We start from the raw sequence: 15,772 nt of genomic DNA on the forward strand, positions 1-15,772 counted from the left end.
CCTACATATACTTTTCCCTAGTCCTTACCTGGAATGGTACAGCCTTTCCTATAAAACAAAAAACCTACAAAGTTAGGGCAGAGAAAAGCCTGCACTGGGAATTTCTAGAAAAGGAACTGGAAGCCGTCCCGTTAGCTAACTCTCTACTTCCTTCCTCTGGGGTCCTGTCACTTTTATTCTCACTGCTGTGACTAGAACTAGACCCTTCAGATCTGCAGCTTCGCCTTTAAAACTGTCCAAATAGGCCGAGTGCGGTGGCTCATGCCTGTAATCCCAGCACTTTGGGAGCCGAGGCAAGTGGATCACTTGAGGTCAAGAGATCAAGACCAGCCTGACCAACATGGTGAAACCCCATCTCTACTAATAAAATACAAAATTAGCCAGGCGTGGTGGTGCACGCCTGTAATCTCAGCTACTTGGGAGGCTGAGGCAGGAGAATCGCTTGAACCCGGGAGGCAGAAGTTGCAATAAGCCGAGATTGCACCATCGCACTCCAGCCTGGGCAACAAGAGCAAAAACTCTATTTCGAAAAAAAATAAATAAATAAAATAAAAATAATAAATAAAACTGCCCAGTTATAGACAAGGCCCAAAGCCCCATTCCTAGACTAAACTAGAATTTAAAAAGGAGTTTGCTTTGTCAAACGAACAAAAATAAAAACAAAAACAGTGAATAGAAAAAAATGAATATGAAACATAAAAATGATAAAATATAGACATTAACGTCCTTCCACTGACTTCTTGTTAACCCCTTCCAGAAGAGATGCTCTAATTCCAAGGATCCGTCTGAAGAAACTATGGATGTGTTCCAGATCAACTCATTTCTGGTTTCTTTTTCTTACCCACATTCTAGTACCTAACTCTAATTCCAAAAACAATTCCACACCCTAGCTTTCTGTGTCCAGCAGGTGTCGCCTTTCATGGGACAACAAACCACCAGCCAGCATCCTTTCTTCCATGGCGTGGAGTCCATTCCCCCAAAGGGTTCTCCTTGGGCTTGGGTTAGAAGGGAATAGAACGGAGGCCCTGAAGAGATGTGTGCTCACCAGCATGAGGGTCTTCAGAATAAAGTAATCTGCTACTTCCAGCTCAGGTAGACAAACATCCTACAGAAATCTGTTCTTTGACCTTGGACAAGTCACTTAAATGTCTCTGAGCCTCATATCCTTTGTCTGTAACATAGAGGGAAGCAATCTGTCCCTTGTGGGGTTATTGTGAGAAGAGAAGGAGCTACAAATATAAAGGTCTGAGCCCAGTGCCTAAGATAAAATAATCACTCAAGCTATGTTCCCTTCTGCATTCAGGGTATGGAAGAAATAACTGTCTAGAACTCAATCCAGAGTTAAGCTCTGTTCCCTGAATCCTGAGGGGTCTGAGGGGTCTGCCTTACGGTTGTGATGAGGATCAAAGTACCTGGTACAATGCCTGGCCAGAAAGTTGAATAACTGAAAATAGCTAACGTCACTATTGCAGGCTGGCTGTGTGTCTGGCAGTGTTCTTAGCCATTTACAAGTATGAACTCATTTAATCCTTATAAGATCCTGTATGGGGTGAGTAAGCTGTTAATCCCCTTCCTTGCCCATACTCCGTGACTCCATCCCACCACAGTTTAATTTCTCCTTATGAATTATTAATCAGAAAACGGCCCCCAAATTCTGTCATGTCTAAGTGGGAAAATGGAAGAAGGCACTGTTTCTCCCCCACTCAAGTAGAAGAGAATTAACCTCAGCCCCTGCTTTGCCCATATTCCTTCCCCAGGGCCCCAGGAAGAAGACATGGAAAAACATTATTTCCACTAAAGTTTATTTCTCCGAAACAATCACCAGTGACTTGCTGTCCTCTATGGCACACTGAGGGCCCCAGGAGGGTCTTTAACTCCCTTCCTCAGATTATATCCATCCCAGAAATACAGCCTTGGACGATAATTTGGTTATAGCATAGTCCCAGGAATGAGGTTCCCCAAGTTGCTAAGTTTTACATAGGGGAGACTGGGAAATTCAAATAATTGGATGGAGAAACCATAGGATCCAAGATAATGTCAGAGTGTTGAAGATGTTGGAGAGGCATGGTAGCATCATTGAGTCTGAATCTCCTTCTCACTTGGAGTGGAAGTTGTAGGATTCTGCCTCTAGGAAATGTGCCGTCCTACAGAATAAATAAAAGGGAGATAATGAGGCTTGAACTCAACTTGCCCCCATCATTTGCCACTGTAACTATCCCATGCCTTAATACAGTGATATTGAGAACTCCAGGGCACCAACAACTAATACAAAGGAAACACCTTCATCCTCCTGTCTGCAGACACCCCACTTAGTAGAAGAGAAGGATGCTCCTTCCTGCTCTTAATCCTAGCAATGGCAGCTTAAATCATGCCCTTGGCTAGATCCTCATGGAAGCTCACCCATATAATAAGCAAGATTAGTTGAACCCAACACTGACCCTCTAACCTGCACCCCAACCAAAGGACAAGTAGGGAAGTAGACCAACAGAGATGTTACCTTCTGGATAATTGGACCCAGGAAGAGGAGTGTAACCTAAGAGAGGAAGACACTTGATTACACCAGTCTTTGTGGATGAAAGTATCTAGCATTATTCATAGCAAAGGGGGTAGGAAGGAGAGAGTCAATCACAAACAGAAAGTAAGCAGAGATTGGGACCAAGAGTGGGGATGGGAATTCAGGGAGTCACTCACTAGAGGAGCCAGCTCTCCGCCAGCTGATCAAACCAAGAGAGAAGATGATGAGGCCCAGGCCCAGAGTCACTGCAGACACAGAAACCTTCAGGGTCTGCATGGGGGACAGCCCAGGTGCTGCAAAAAATAGAAACTTACTTGAACCAATTTCTGTTGCTCACCCCCAGGGCAATTCCATTTATTGCAGCCACCTCTCAGTGGGTTAAAAGGTCCTTTATCCCAGCTCCAAGGGTCTAGCTCACACCACCCACTCCCAAGAAAATGATCTTTCTCAAATCAAACCCTTGCCCCATGGGCCTCTACTCCTAGAGTAAGCCTGGAGAACCCATCTCCCCAGAATTAGTATCCTGGCTTCCAGGTCCTCTCTAATACAGTAGCGCCTCTCAAGGCATCCTCTTTCCCTTCTTTACCCAAAAGGCACTCTTATCAGGATAAAGGGCTCCTCACTGTCCTCTCCATTGCCCCCACGGTGACAATGTTTGCTTCCTTACTTTCTCCGACTGAGCAGCTTCCTGTTACACTGTCTTACCACGTGTCTTAACCTCCAGTGGATCCATCCTGTGAGTTATCCTACTACTTGTGTACCTTCTACATCTAGATGTCCCATGGAGCTTGTCTCCATCCCACTCCACAGCCCCTGCACTTCCTTGGGCTGGTCCTGTTCTGAATCATGTCCCACTCAGATTCTTCTCCCATGATAAAATGAACACTCTATTACCAAAGGGAGGTTCTTGTACACCCTGTGAGGAGATGTTCCCCAGGAAAGTTCAAGTGAGCATGTGATTTCCACTGTCTTCTCTGTTCTCCATTCCCTTCCCAACTGCCCAGCAGGAAACAGCACTTCCCACAAGGGGAAAACCTGGTTACAGCAGCTGATCTGAGATTCTGTTCTCTGGCTTTTGTAGACACCCTTCCTCTTTCTCATTTCTTTCTCTTTCTTTTCCAAGAATACCCAAAGCTGTGTGCAACTTCTCACAATACCTTTAACTACTCCCGACAGTGTTTGAACTGTAATTCTTTATCCATTAGCCCCTGAGCATGCACGCCAAATGGTCTGCCAGCCGTGGCTTGACTACTCCCCTATGCTTGGTAGAGCAGGCCAAATGTAGTACTGCCCCACACCAAGAAATGTCCCCCTTCTTCAACCTTCATCATTCCTTCAGCTCCCATCTGCTTCTGGCACCAGAATAGTTGAAATCTAAGGAGGCTAGAATAGTGTATTACAATTTGGGGTTCTGAAAATACGATTGCCAAATTTACATCCTCATTTCAAAGCAAGCACGCTCCCCTCCCGCCCTCAAATATAGATGCAGCAACATCAACCACACCACCAGAGCAACAACAGCACAGTCTAAATAGAAATATTAAATTGGTGCAAAAGTAATTGCGTTTTTTGCCACTAAAAGTAATGGCAAAAACTGCAAATCCTTTTCACCAACCTAAATATTTCCATTTCTTTATCCCATTTCCCAATTCTGGTCCTAAGCCCCCCATAAATTCCTCCAGACTCAGTCCCCATTTTCAGCACCTTGCTGTCTACTATGTACCATGTATCGATCCACATCTCATTTTCTCTGCTTTGACCCTAATTCCATCCATCTGCCATACACTTACTCCAGTCCCGAAGGATGGGCTCAGGAGCCCCAATGTGCTCCACCACACAGGTGTAGGTGTCCCCGTAAGAGGGGGTTAAGGCTAAATAGGAGAGGGTCTGGTACGTCCAGTCTCCATTGGGCTGGGCAGTCTTCTGGCCACTGCCGTGAGGGATGACAAGATTCCCGTTCTTCATCCACGTGATGGTCACATCTGCTGGATAGAAGCCCCACACATAGCAGGCCAGCATCACAGGCTCCCTCGTGTTAAAAGGAGTGGTTTGGGCTACTTGCACAGATGGTGGCCCTGCATAGGAGAAAAAACATCTTTAGGAAGGAGGGTGACATTCTGGCTTCTTCTCCAACCTGGTTTCTTTTTCTAACACAACTCTTCATAGATTTTGCAACCCACTTCCCACCCCAGCCCCCCTGCCATGCTGCCCCTTGAAAGGGAATCGTTAGAATATATTCCTGCATTCCTCTTTCTTCTCTCATATTCCTTCATTGCCCCTTTCTTTCTTTCCTCCTCCAGAGTTATGTTTGATTACAATTAGTAAAAACCAGATCTGAACTGCAAGCTGTTCTGGAAGTCATTGTATTATATTTCAAGTACGTAAGCTGGAAAGTATTTGAAATAAGTAAGCTAAGAGTAATCCAGAGTTGTACATTGGGTTTTTTTAAGGTGGAAAAGGAATTTTTCTCCAAATCTTGTTTAATACATTAATTTGCTAGTTAAAGCCTTTTCTCCTCACATAGTTTAAGGAAACAAGCCTAACTTAAGATTCACTCTTAAATTTGGAATGAATGTAGTCAAATTAATGAGATTGCTAACACTGCCATATTTTACTGATTTACTCTCCTAGGTGACCCTCTTGCTTGCCTCTATCTTGACATTTTTCAAACACAATCTTAAATAAAAATCGAAGAAATTATGAGTGGTACCAAGGGGCTTGCATATTTAACAAGCACCTCCTCCAGGCAATTCTGAGAAAGGTGGTTCAGAAACCACCCTTGAAACACACTATTCTGTACTGTGGAGAGCTTCAAGTTTACTTTTACAAACTTCAAGCCATTGTCAATGCAAGAGTTTCAGTGTGAGAAAAAACATCTGTCAGGATCCCCTAGGATTCCGAATATTCCCATGCCTAGGCCCACCTCAGATCTAGAACACCAAAATCTGGGATAAGAAGGCATGAACATCTTGGGTGCCCATCCTGAGATGCCCCAGCCTCTGCATAAGCTTCCCTCATGATTCCTCGCGGTTCAAACCTCACCTCCCCTTCTCTACTCCTGTTCCACTCAGGTCAGCCACCTTGTTCCCCTTGAGGTTCAATCCTCCCTCTTTCTACATTTCAGATCCACACATTTTCTCTTCTTTGCTGCTCAAATCTCAGACCCCTGGGCCACTGTGGGATCCTCCCTGGCCTGCCCTCCTAACTGCACTTCCTGGCAGCCCCTCTGCATCCCTCTCTGCTCACGTGTCCTGTGGGTCAGTGATCCCCAGAAGGGCTGGGTGTGTGTGGTACAATTCTGAAGCCCATTGCGCAAGCGCTGCATCAGGGTGTCCTGTTGGTTGAGGTAATGTGAGAGGCCATTGGCCACGGGATTCAGCACCCCAAATTCGCAAGGGACCATCTTGTTCTCCTCTGGATCCCAGCAGGTCAGCAGATCCTTGTTGAAGGAGATACAGTATGTGAAATCCTTTGCAGTCCCATCATCATCCAGTAGACAGGTGCTTTCCACATGGGCCACGAAGCCACCTAGAGGAGTCAGGGAAGGAAGAGCAGGTCAATGTCTTCTATTGGCCTGACAATAAATAAATAATAAATATACATAAATAATAAATATATATAACATATAGACATATATTTAGGAGCTCTGCACTGAGCTCTTAAAACCCTTGTAATTTCCTGAGTGATAGGGATGCTAGGTGCATCTTTTGTTTTTGTTCTAATATTTTGTCTTTGACCCTGATTCCTGAGATAGAGTGCCTAATCGCTTAGAATTTCCTAGATAACAGGAGTGTCTTTTGTTCTAATGGGGTAACTCTTGGTGGGCTCCTAGAGGAGGGGCTGGTCACCAGAAAGACCAAGCCATGATTAGAAGCCTGGAACTCTTAGTCCCTTCCCCCATCCTCCCTGAAGGGGAAGGGGCTGGAGATCGAGTTAATAATCAGTCATGCTTATGTGATGAAGCCTCCATAAAAATCCTGGAACTGTGGAGTTCAGAGAACTTCTCAGCTGGTAAACACATCCACGTGCCAGGAGGTGAAGTACCCCAATTCTGTTGGGACAGAGCTCCTGTGATTGGGACCCTTCCAGACCTGGTATTTCTTCATCTGGTTGTTCATTTGTATGCTTTAAAATATCCTTTGTTAAAGGATGCAAAATTACAATCTAGTGTTCTATACCACTGTGGGATGACTATCATTAACAATAATACATTATATCATTTCAAATCACTAGAAGAAGGATATTGAATGTTTCCAACACAAAGAAATGATAAATGAGATGATGGATATGCTAATTACTCTGATCTTATCACTGTACATTACATGTACTAAAACACCATTATCCACCCCAGGAATATGTATAATCATTATCAATTAAAATAAAATATCCCTTATAAAAGTCTACAATAGTAAGTAAACTTTTCCTGAGTTCCATAAGCCACTTTAGCAAATTATCAACCCCAAGGAGGGGGTGATGGGAACCTCTGATTTGTAGCCAAGTTGGACAGAAGATGTAGGTAACTCGGGAAGCTACTACTTGTGATTGGTGTCTGAAATGGAGGCGGCCTTATGGGACTGAGTCTTTAACCTTTGGACTCTATGTTAACTCCAGTTAATGTCACAATGGAATTGAATTATAGGATATCCAGCTAATGTAGGATAATTGGTTGCTATGAGTTAAAAAAAAAAAAACAAAAAACCCACACAATTTGTCAAAGAAGTGTTGAGTGTGAGCATATAGAAGAAAAAAAGTTGATTTTTCTTATATTCAGCTGAGAACCTAAGCCTTGGTGACATCCAGTTAGTCTGGCACAGATTTCCTGCTCAGGGACCGTCTACTGACCAAGCTCATACCCTGAAGTTTCTGAAAGCCTGATTTGAGGGAGTCGATAGAAATAGTAGATAAGTTTTTAGATCCAATCTCCTCTTTATGCAAGACTAAGCACAGGGATAGGAGTGGCCCCCCGAGATTATTTGCATATTTGAACATGACAAGCTGCCCAGAACACAGACCTTCACTATGGCAAATTATTGAGAGAGAATAAGGGTCAAGAGAAAGAGTCAGCCTTGTACTGTGCTGGAAATATTAAATATTCAGTTTGCACATATTTGCGAAGCACTTGCTGCATGCAGGCACTGGGCTAGGAGCTGAGGATGCAGCAATAGATAAGATGAACAATGTCCTTGCCTATATTCCAGCAGGGAATATACACTGCACAGATAATTATACAGATTAAGTACATTAAAATTGCTACAAAGATAAAGTACAAAGTGCTATAGGAATATATACCAGGGAGACAAACTATCCAGGGGGTCATATGCAATTACAAAACGGAACACCTTTATGCTGAAACAGGAGCAGGGGAAGGGAGAGTCCCCGGAATAAGTGTCCTTACCTGCTCTTGTGCAGCCCAGACTGAGCCCCAGCAGCAGCGGCAGGAATATGATCATGCTCTGCTCTGTAGAGATGCCGGGAGTTCAATCCCCTGGACCAGCTCTTCCAGGGTCCGTGGGTCCTCACCTGTCCCAGAAGCTCCAGCCTGGGTAGATGATCTCCAGACACTGAGCAGAATACTATATTGCCCGGGTCCCTTGATCCCCCCAAATGAGTGATTTGGGGATACCCAGCCCCTAGATATTAAACCTATTCCTTCCAGCTCACGGGAGTCCAGTGTTCCAAACAGGGACAGATTTGCTAGGTAGGCGGGGACAGATGTAGAGACAAATCGCTGAGTGCCTCAGCCTAGCGTCATCAGTTACTAGGTAAACCTCATCCTGCCTTAGGCTTGGACAACAGGCCTCCTGTTCTCTCTTAATTCTTTTTCTGCAGAACAACCAGTAGATTTCCCTAGATTACTGGAGAGAATAATCGCAATATTCCCAGGATGTATGCAGCCTGGGCTGCCCACTGGTTTAACTTTTTCCTCTCAATGCTCTCCCAAAAGACCAGGACCAGATAACCTCTCCTATTCCTTACAGGGAGGTTACCCAAGAAGATAATTACAAAAACCTTTGTCTGTCCTGAGATGAGAGGACCCAGAGCCCTTCTGGGGCAGGTGGCAGAGGCAGGGCTGCTGAGAAGGAAGGAGGCACAGACAGAGTACAGAATTGTCTGGTCTCAAAGCAAGACTGCAGAACAAGGGAAGCAGCGCCACTTTAGAGATCAGGAATAGGGGCCTGGAAAATCCCTCCCTGGGCCTCCATTGTTGCTTCTGTTCTAGCCAGTCAAGCTTCATTTCCTCCTCAATTATAATAGCTGCTTTCTGGAGCCAGTAAACCGTATCCTCCTACACTCTGAGCAATCTCACGGGGTAGACTGCGGGTTAACACCACTCAGACTCCTTGAAAAATAGCTGGTGACGGGTCAGTGCCCAGAGCTCACCTGCCTTCCCCCAAACTCTAAACACCCCTATGTGTTTCCTCTACTGTACCCTGTTCCCTGGGGGCAGGTCCCTGCATTATGAAGCCACTAGGAAAATGAGATAAAGCTTTCCTACTTTTCTTCCCCTAAAAAGACAGATTTTGTTTTTTATTTTTTGAGAATAGCAAGTAAGATTTTATATTTTATTTATTTTTAATTATTTTAACCTTTGTTTTAGGTTCAAGGGTACATGCGCAGGTTTGTTATATAGGTAAATTGTCTGTCATAGGGATTTGGCATACAAATTTATTTCATCACCCGGGGAATAAGTATGGTATCTGATAGGCAGTGTTTTCATCCTCTCCCTCTTCCCAGCCTCCACCCTCAAGTAGGGCCCAGTGTCTATTATTCCCTTCTTTGTGTGTCCATGTGTACTCAATGTTTATAAAAGTGAGAACATGTAGTATTTCATTTTCTGCTCCTGTGTTAGTTTGCCTAGGATAATGGCCCCCAGCTCCATCCATGATGCTGCAAAAGACGTGATCTCGTCTTTTTTTGTCTGTGTAGTATTCCATGGTGTATATATACCACATTTTCTTTATACGATCTACTGTTGGTGGGCATTTAGGTTGATTCCATGTCTTTGCTGTGATGGATACTGCTGCAGTGAACATTTATGTGCGTATGTCTTTATGGTAGAACAATTAATACTCCTTTGGGTATATGCCTAATAATGGGATTGCTCGGACAAATGGTAGCTCTGCTTTAAGTTTCTTGAGAAATTGCCAAACTGCTTTCCTCAATGACTGAACTAATTTATGTTCCCACCAGCAGTGTATAAGCCTTCTGTTTTCTCTGCAACTTCTCCAACATTTGTTATTTTTTGACTTTTTAATAATAGCCATAATGAGATATCTCACTATGATTTTGATTTGCATTTTGCTAATCATTAGTAATGTTGAACATTATTTCATATGCTTGTTGGTCACGTGTGTGCCTTGAAAAGGCAGATTTTATGTATTTGCATATTTATTTTTTCACGGCTTTTTAAAAAGAGTCCCACTCTGTTGCCTAGGCTGGAGTGCAGTGGAATGATCTCGGCTTACTGCAATCTCTGCCTCCTGGGTTCAGATGATTCTCATGCCTCAGCCACCGAGCAGCTGTGGTTACAGGCATGTGCCACCACGCCTGGTTAATTTTTGTAATTTTTTTTTTTTTAGTAGAGACGGGGTTTCACTATGTTGGCCAGGCTGGTCTTGAACTCCTGACCTCAAGTGATCCACCCACCTCAGCCTCCTAAAGTGCTAGGATTACAGGCATGAGCCATTGTGCCTGGCCTGAAAAAGCAGATTTTAAATGGCAATTCATTCTTCTATCCCACTGTGAACTATACAGTTGATGAATTTTCCATTACTAACTTGAAACTCTAAATTGGCTTCCTTCTGCTCCTCAGTAGGTTTCAGGGCTGCCTCTCCACACCTTAGTTTCTGAGGACTCTTGGATTTCATTAAGTAGTGAGCTAAACAAAAGAAGATGTGGAGGGGTCCCCTTGACACCACACTTAGCTGCCCTCCCCCAAAGTCCCCAATCTCAGGAAAATCTAATACCTACGGAGAAAATGGTTAGAAAAAAATACATACAAAGGTCATTACCAAAAACAAAAGACTCCTCGTGTAACTAATTGAGATTAACTGAAGCTCTGCCATAGCTCCCAGCCACTGCCCCCACTCACCTTGATTATATACTCTAACTCTGCTAATGAACTGTCAAGTGTGTTGGAGTGGGCAGAATATGGGATGGGGAGTGCATAATTTGTAGAGCTTCTACTTTAGAACAGATACAATGGTAGGTAGGTCCATTATATACTATCTCATCTCATCTTAAAAGACTTGTTGGCCAGATGTGGTGACTCACACTTGTAATCCCAGCACTTTGGGAGGCCGAGGCAGGCACATCGCCTGAGGTCAGAAGTTCGAGACCAGACTGGCAAACATGGTGAAACTCTGTCTCTATTAAAAATACAAAAATTAGCCGGGCATGGTGGCGCGTGCCTGTAATCCCAGCTACTCTGGAGGCTGAGGCAGGAGAATCGCTTGAACCTGGGAGGCAGAGGTTGCAGTGAACCAAGATCGTGCAACTGCACTCCAGCCTGGGTGACAGAGTGAGACTCGTCTCAAAAAAAAAAAATCACACACACAAAAAACTTGTTAATTGTCCTCATTTCCCAGCTTGGAAAACAGGTCCAAAGATTCACACCCAAGGTCTAAAGGTTGTAACTCCTCTTCTTATACAGCTCTTACACATGCATGTGCATGCGTGCGTGCGCGCACACACACACACTTGAGCATGCCCACACACTCACTACATCCTGGAACTGGGATGGCTCAGATAAAGGGAGTCAGTGAGGCCTCTGCTGAGAAAGGGAGAAAGAGAAGAGTCACAATCCATAACCCAGTTCACCCAAGTCTTATCTTTCCTGTCCTCAGAGTTCCTTCTGCTCTGAGAACCACCGTCCCTTCCACTTTCTCTTTTGACAAGTTTTAAAACTGAATTTTCCCCCACGCCCCCGACTCCATACATTTCCCCCTCACATTCCTCCCCATCCTGTCCAGGTAAGCTGTTATCGTAACCTTATAGGAACCAAGTCCTGGGATCCTTTTCAATGTCTACAAAGCCTAGCCCTGGCAAGGGGGCACTGGCTGTGTGGTCCTGTGCCAGCACTGAACATGGCCGTAGCCAGTAACAGTGAATGTAGTTCCCTCTTATGTCTAGATCTCTGCTCCAGCAGTCAAAGGAGATGTGAAACCTTCTGTGAGGCCACAACAGGAGATGACAAGAGAAGATTTCACTTCTCTATTAATTCAAACACTGAGGGAGCTTTTTAGAATAAAGAAGGACAGAAAACCCAGACACCTGTGCTCAGCAGTGTTTTCCTTCCTCTCCTCCTCCCAGTCCTTCCATTTTTACAGATATAGCTCTGTCTTCCCACCTCCAGCCAATCCAAAATAACATCTCAATTGCTCTGTCCATTGTTGCTTTTTGTTAATTATTGATATAGCACCAGGACTGAAGAGGCATGGAGCCCCAACCGGGTTCCCACATGTTGCCTTTCTTTTACTGACTCTACACAACCACCCAAAGAGTGAGTCCTCTCCTTTCCCACTGCCTCTGCCCTTAGCCTGGCCACCACATGCCTGCAGGGGACTAGTCCCAGGGTTTGTGTGCAAAGCATTACTGGGAACATTCAGAATGAGAAGATATGGATTCTGCTCCCGTATCACTTTGCTTGTAGGTCAGTTGGGGAGTGAGAACAAACACTTAAAATAGTTTATATTAAAGCAAGTAAGCAATAAGAGAGCAATAAGGCCAGTGGTCTTAAAAAAGAAGAGAGAAATCACCATGGGCATGGTAGACAGGGAGTACTCTCAATCAAGAGGACCTGGAATGAGCCTTGAATACTGGGCTGGATTTGTGCTGGAGAGGACGAAGGCAGTTGGCATCGTAGGTCTGGTGTATAGCTTCACAAGCTTGACAATGCTGTGAGGTGCCATCAGGGAGGAGGTGTCCTATGAGGAGCTTGGGGTAGCTAAAACAAAGACAAGCTACAATAACATCACTGGCACTGCACATTGGAGGAAGTCACAAATGCAATCTCTTGTGTTTTTCTGAGAGTATGGCCATAATAATAAGTCTCTTCTAGGCACTTCCTAAAGTTGCTCCATGTCAGTTCTCAGGTTCCTCTTTGGGGCAGATGGTTTTAACTGAAGTCTCCATTTTATAAACACAAAATTGCTCAACCAGTTAATCATACCTCATAGCATAAGACCACATTCGTGACTTTGGTGTCTTTTCAAAACTACACACACCTACATCCTGCCAAGATTATATTACTTGCCCGATCTGTCCAATTCCCACCGCACTCCTGCCATCTACGCCTTACCTCACCTCCGCCCACACACACACCCTCCTACCCTGTCAGGATTCACTGCTCTAGATCTGACCTTTGGATTATAGTTTCTGTAGTCAGTTCACCATCCTTCCATCCTACAGCCAAATTACTTGAACTACTAGGGGATAGTCTATCTGATTTGCCACCACAACTATTTTTCCTTTTTTATTTTTATTTTTTAACACCACAACTATTGAAGAATGCTATCTTCATCTTACCCATGAGAAAATGGAGGCAGAGGGAGGTTAAGTGGTTGCTGAGGTTTACCCAGATACTAAGTAATAGAATCATTACTTGAACTCAGGATTCCTTACTTTAAATCCTGTATTGCTAATAATCAATTGGAAAATAACTGCAAATTGCCTACCTTTTATAATAACAATAAAAACCATAGCATATTTATGAATTAACATATCAAATATAAGAATTTTAAGAAAAAAGAAAACTTTATTGAAGTGCACAAAGACCTGAGAGGTGTAGAGATATACCATATTCATGGATAGGCCATGCTAACATAATGACAACCTCTCCCCACATCTCTAACCTAAATGCTACCCCAATTAAAGTAACAGTAGGATTTCAGGAGAATTTAACAAACTGATTATAAAATGTACATGGAAATATAGTCCCAGAGTATCTTAGAATATTTTGATAAAGAAAAGAAAAATAAGATTTTTGGGAAGATAGTAAAGGAATGGAGACTAGTTCTACTAAATAGTAACACATATTAAAAAGCCAAAATCATCAAACCATGTGATACTGATTAGTAATGAGAGAAAAGCAAATTAAAACAACAAAATACCACTCTATACCCACCATGTTGCCAACATTTAAAAGTCAAATAATTACAAGTATTAGTGAGCATAAAGGGAAATGTGAACTATCTTGCTCTGTTGGTGAGAGTATAAACTGTTTATGATCCCTGAATTATAGAAATTATAAACTAGTTGGGTGAAAAAAAAATTAACATAGGAAATAAAGCGGCATATCCCAATCCTTAGGTTGAGTGCTTTAAGTCTTGGAAGATTTCAGTAAAGAGAAATTAGGGGGAGGTTCATGGAATAAGTTGAACTGGAGTTGGACCTATAGAGTGGGTTAAGACAGGAACAAGATAAGCAGAATAAAGAAGGCATTCCTGTGAGAGGAAAGAGCCTGGGCAAATGCCCTAAACCAAAAACAGATATAATACCTCAAGAAAGAGTGAGGAAAAAAGATTCATTCAAGAACATCATTCCTGCTGGGAATAGTGAGTAATATTTTTTATTAGAAAAGGGGCACCAGACTAGAGAGGATACTGAGTGCTTCTAGAGTACTTAAGTAACAGTATAATAGAAGGTTTGTTCAGAGAGCATCTAATCTAAGCCCATCATTTTATAGATGAGGACTTTGAGGCCCAGAGAGGGGAAGTGACTTGTCTAAGGTCACACAGCATAATAAAACACTTTTAAAGCTTGCCTGACAGGAAATATCTAGATAAGTTGAAAAACAGAGAGCGAGAGAGAGAAATTAGGAAGAACTAGAAAGCACCATATCTAGAATTAGTAAAGTAAGAATAAAAAGAAAAACATCTAAAATGGAGAAAACACAATACTTGAAGCTAGTATTAAGGTGTATTTCAGAAAAGAGAAAGAAGTCTACGAGGCAACTAAGTTCTCCTCTGAAGATCAAGACAAGTAATGATAAGATTAGTTTATTGAGCACATTTTGTATGTGCCAAACACTATTGTAAGCATTCTATAGATATTAACTTATTTAAGCTTCACAGCATGAGGATATGCTGCCTTATTTCCTATATTAATTTTTTCACTCAACTAGTTTATAATTTCTGTAATTCAAGGGTCATAAACAGTTTACAATCCCACCAACAGACCAAGATATTAGAGTTCACCTTTCCCTTTATCCTCACTAATATTTATTTGACTTTCAAATGTTGGCAACATGGTGGTAAGGTGGACACCATTGTTATCATCATCCTTTTACACAAAATGATACCAAAGCACAAGTTAAGTAACTTGCTCAAGGGCTCACAGCTAAACGCTGACAGTTACAATGGAATCCCCAGCAGTCTGGTTCCAGAGCCCGTGCTTCTTAACCAGCACACATAATGCTGTTAGAAATGAGATGGTTCAGAGACAGTGCTAACTTCTCTTAGGGGGAATTTTTATTTTAGATTAGACTCTAATACAATGCCAAGAACAGAAACTCCCTCACCAAGTAATTGCCCTCTCAACTTTATTGTCACCCTGTCATCCAAAGCAACTCCCAGACCCTAAGGAATGCAAGAAAGAAAGCACATGCAAAGCAATTTACCACCAGTGGTCATGTGCTGCCAGCTTTCACTATCTGCCCAGGACAGCACCTGTGCAGTTCTCCTTGGACAGTTCACTCAGGCCAAGGACAGATTGTGAGGAAAGACATGTGAATTCTTTGCCCTTCCAGGCTGTTTTCACTTCATGTTAGGGGCTTCATGATACTGTTTTCCCAGAACTGACATGACTGACTGGAATTGCACCTGGGGGCTTACTCTACCCATCCCTGAGCTTCCGTTTCCCAGTTACGGTGAGGGTTGAAGGGAGTTATATGTTCCTCAGGGCAGCCTATACAAGACATAAACATTTTCACAAACAGTAAAATACTCACACACACACACACACACACACACCCCGCACAAGCAGCTTCCTTAACCATTTGGTAAGCAGATTATTAGAAAATAACTCTTCCTTCATTTCTCACATATTTTGCACAAACCGATAGAAGGAAAAACATCATGTACTGCCAAGACCAGGGAATAAGAACTCAGCCGGCAAATTAGGGGTTTTCCCTATTTCCCTCCCTAACGAGGGCAAGCTGTGTTCAGGTTAAGGCATGCTGAATTTGAAACGACAACCCACTAAAGTTGAGCTATCCAGAAACAAATACTGTGTGTTAAGAAAGAAGCCACCCTGATA

At 43.1% G+C, this 15,772-nt stretch overlaps 1 protein-coding gene across 1 annotated transcript; it reads right to left on the reverse strand.

Annotated features, from left to right (window-relative positions):
• Positions 1 to 1,785: 1,785 nt before the first annotated feature.
• MHC-DMB (major histocompatibility complex, class II, DM beta) lies at positions 1,786 to 8,196 on the reverse strand. The gene is made up of 6 exons (XM_007972986.3): positions 7,911 to 8,196; positions 5,762 to 6,043; positions 4,306 to 4,590; positions 2,692 to 2,808; positions 2,498 to 2,533; positions 1,786 to 2,144 (listed from the first exon to the last, which is right to left on the reverse strand). The coding sequence occupies exons 1-6, from the start codon at positions 7,963 to 7,965 to the stop codon at positions 2,128 to 2,130; spliced, it is 792 nt and encodes a 263-aa protein (XP_007971177.1). The 5' UTR covers positions 7,966 to 8,196; the 3' UTR covers positions 1,786 to 2,127.
• Between the last annotated feature and the right edge of the window lie 7,576 nt (positions 8,197 to 15,772).

This window comes from Chlorocebus sabaeus, chromosome 17, assembly GCF_047675955.1.
Source record: "Chlorocebus sabaeus isolate Y175 chromosome 17, mChlSab1.0.hap1, whole genome shotgun sequence".
NCBI lineage: Eukaryota > Metazoa > Chordata > Mammalia > Primates > Cercopithecidae > Chlorocebus > Chlorocebus sabaeus.

Bases quoted from the DNA above. Each gene is read 5' to 3' on its own strand.
- MHC-DMB (XM_007972986.3), bottom strand. From the start codon at position 7,965: ATGATCATATTCCTGCCGCTGCTGCTGGGGCTCAGTCTGGGCTGCACA. The intron at 6,044-7,910 runs GTAAGGACACTT...TGACTCCTCTAG, and splicing joins TCTGGGCTGCACAAGAGCAG to GTGGCTTCGTGGCCCATGTG. The intron at 2,534-2,691 runs GTGAGTGACTCC...TTCCTCTCTTAG, and splicing joins GCGGAGAGCTGGCTCCTCTA to GTTACACTCCTCTTCCTGGG.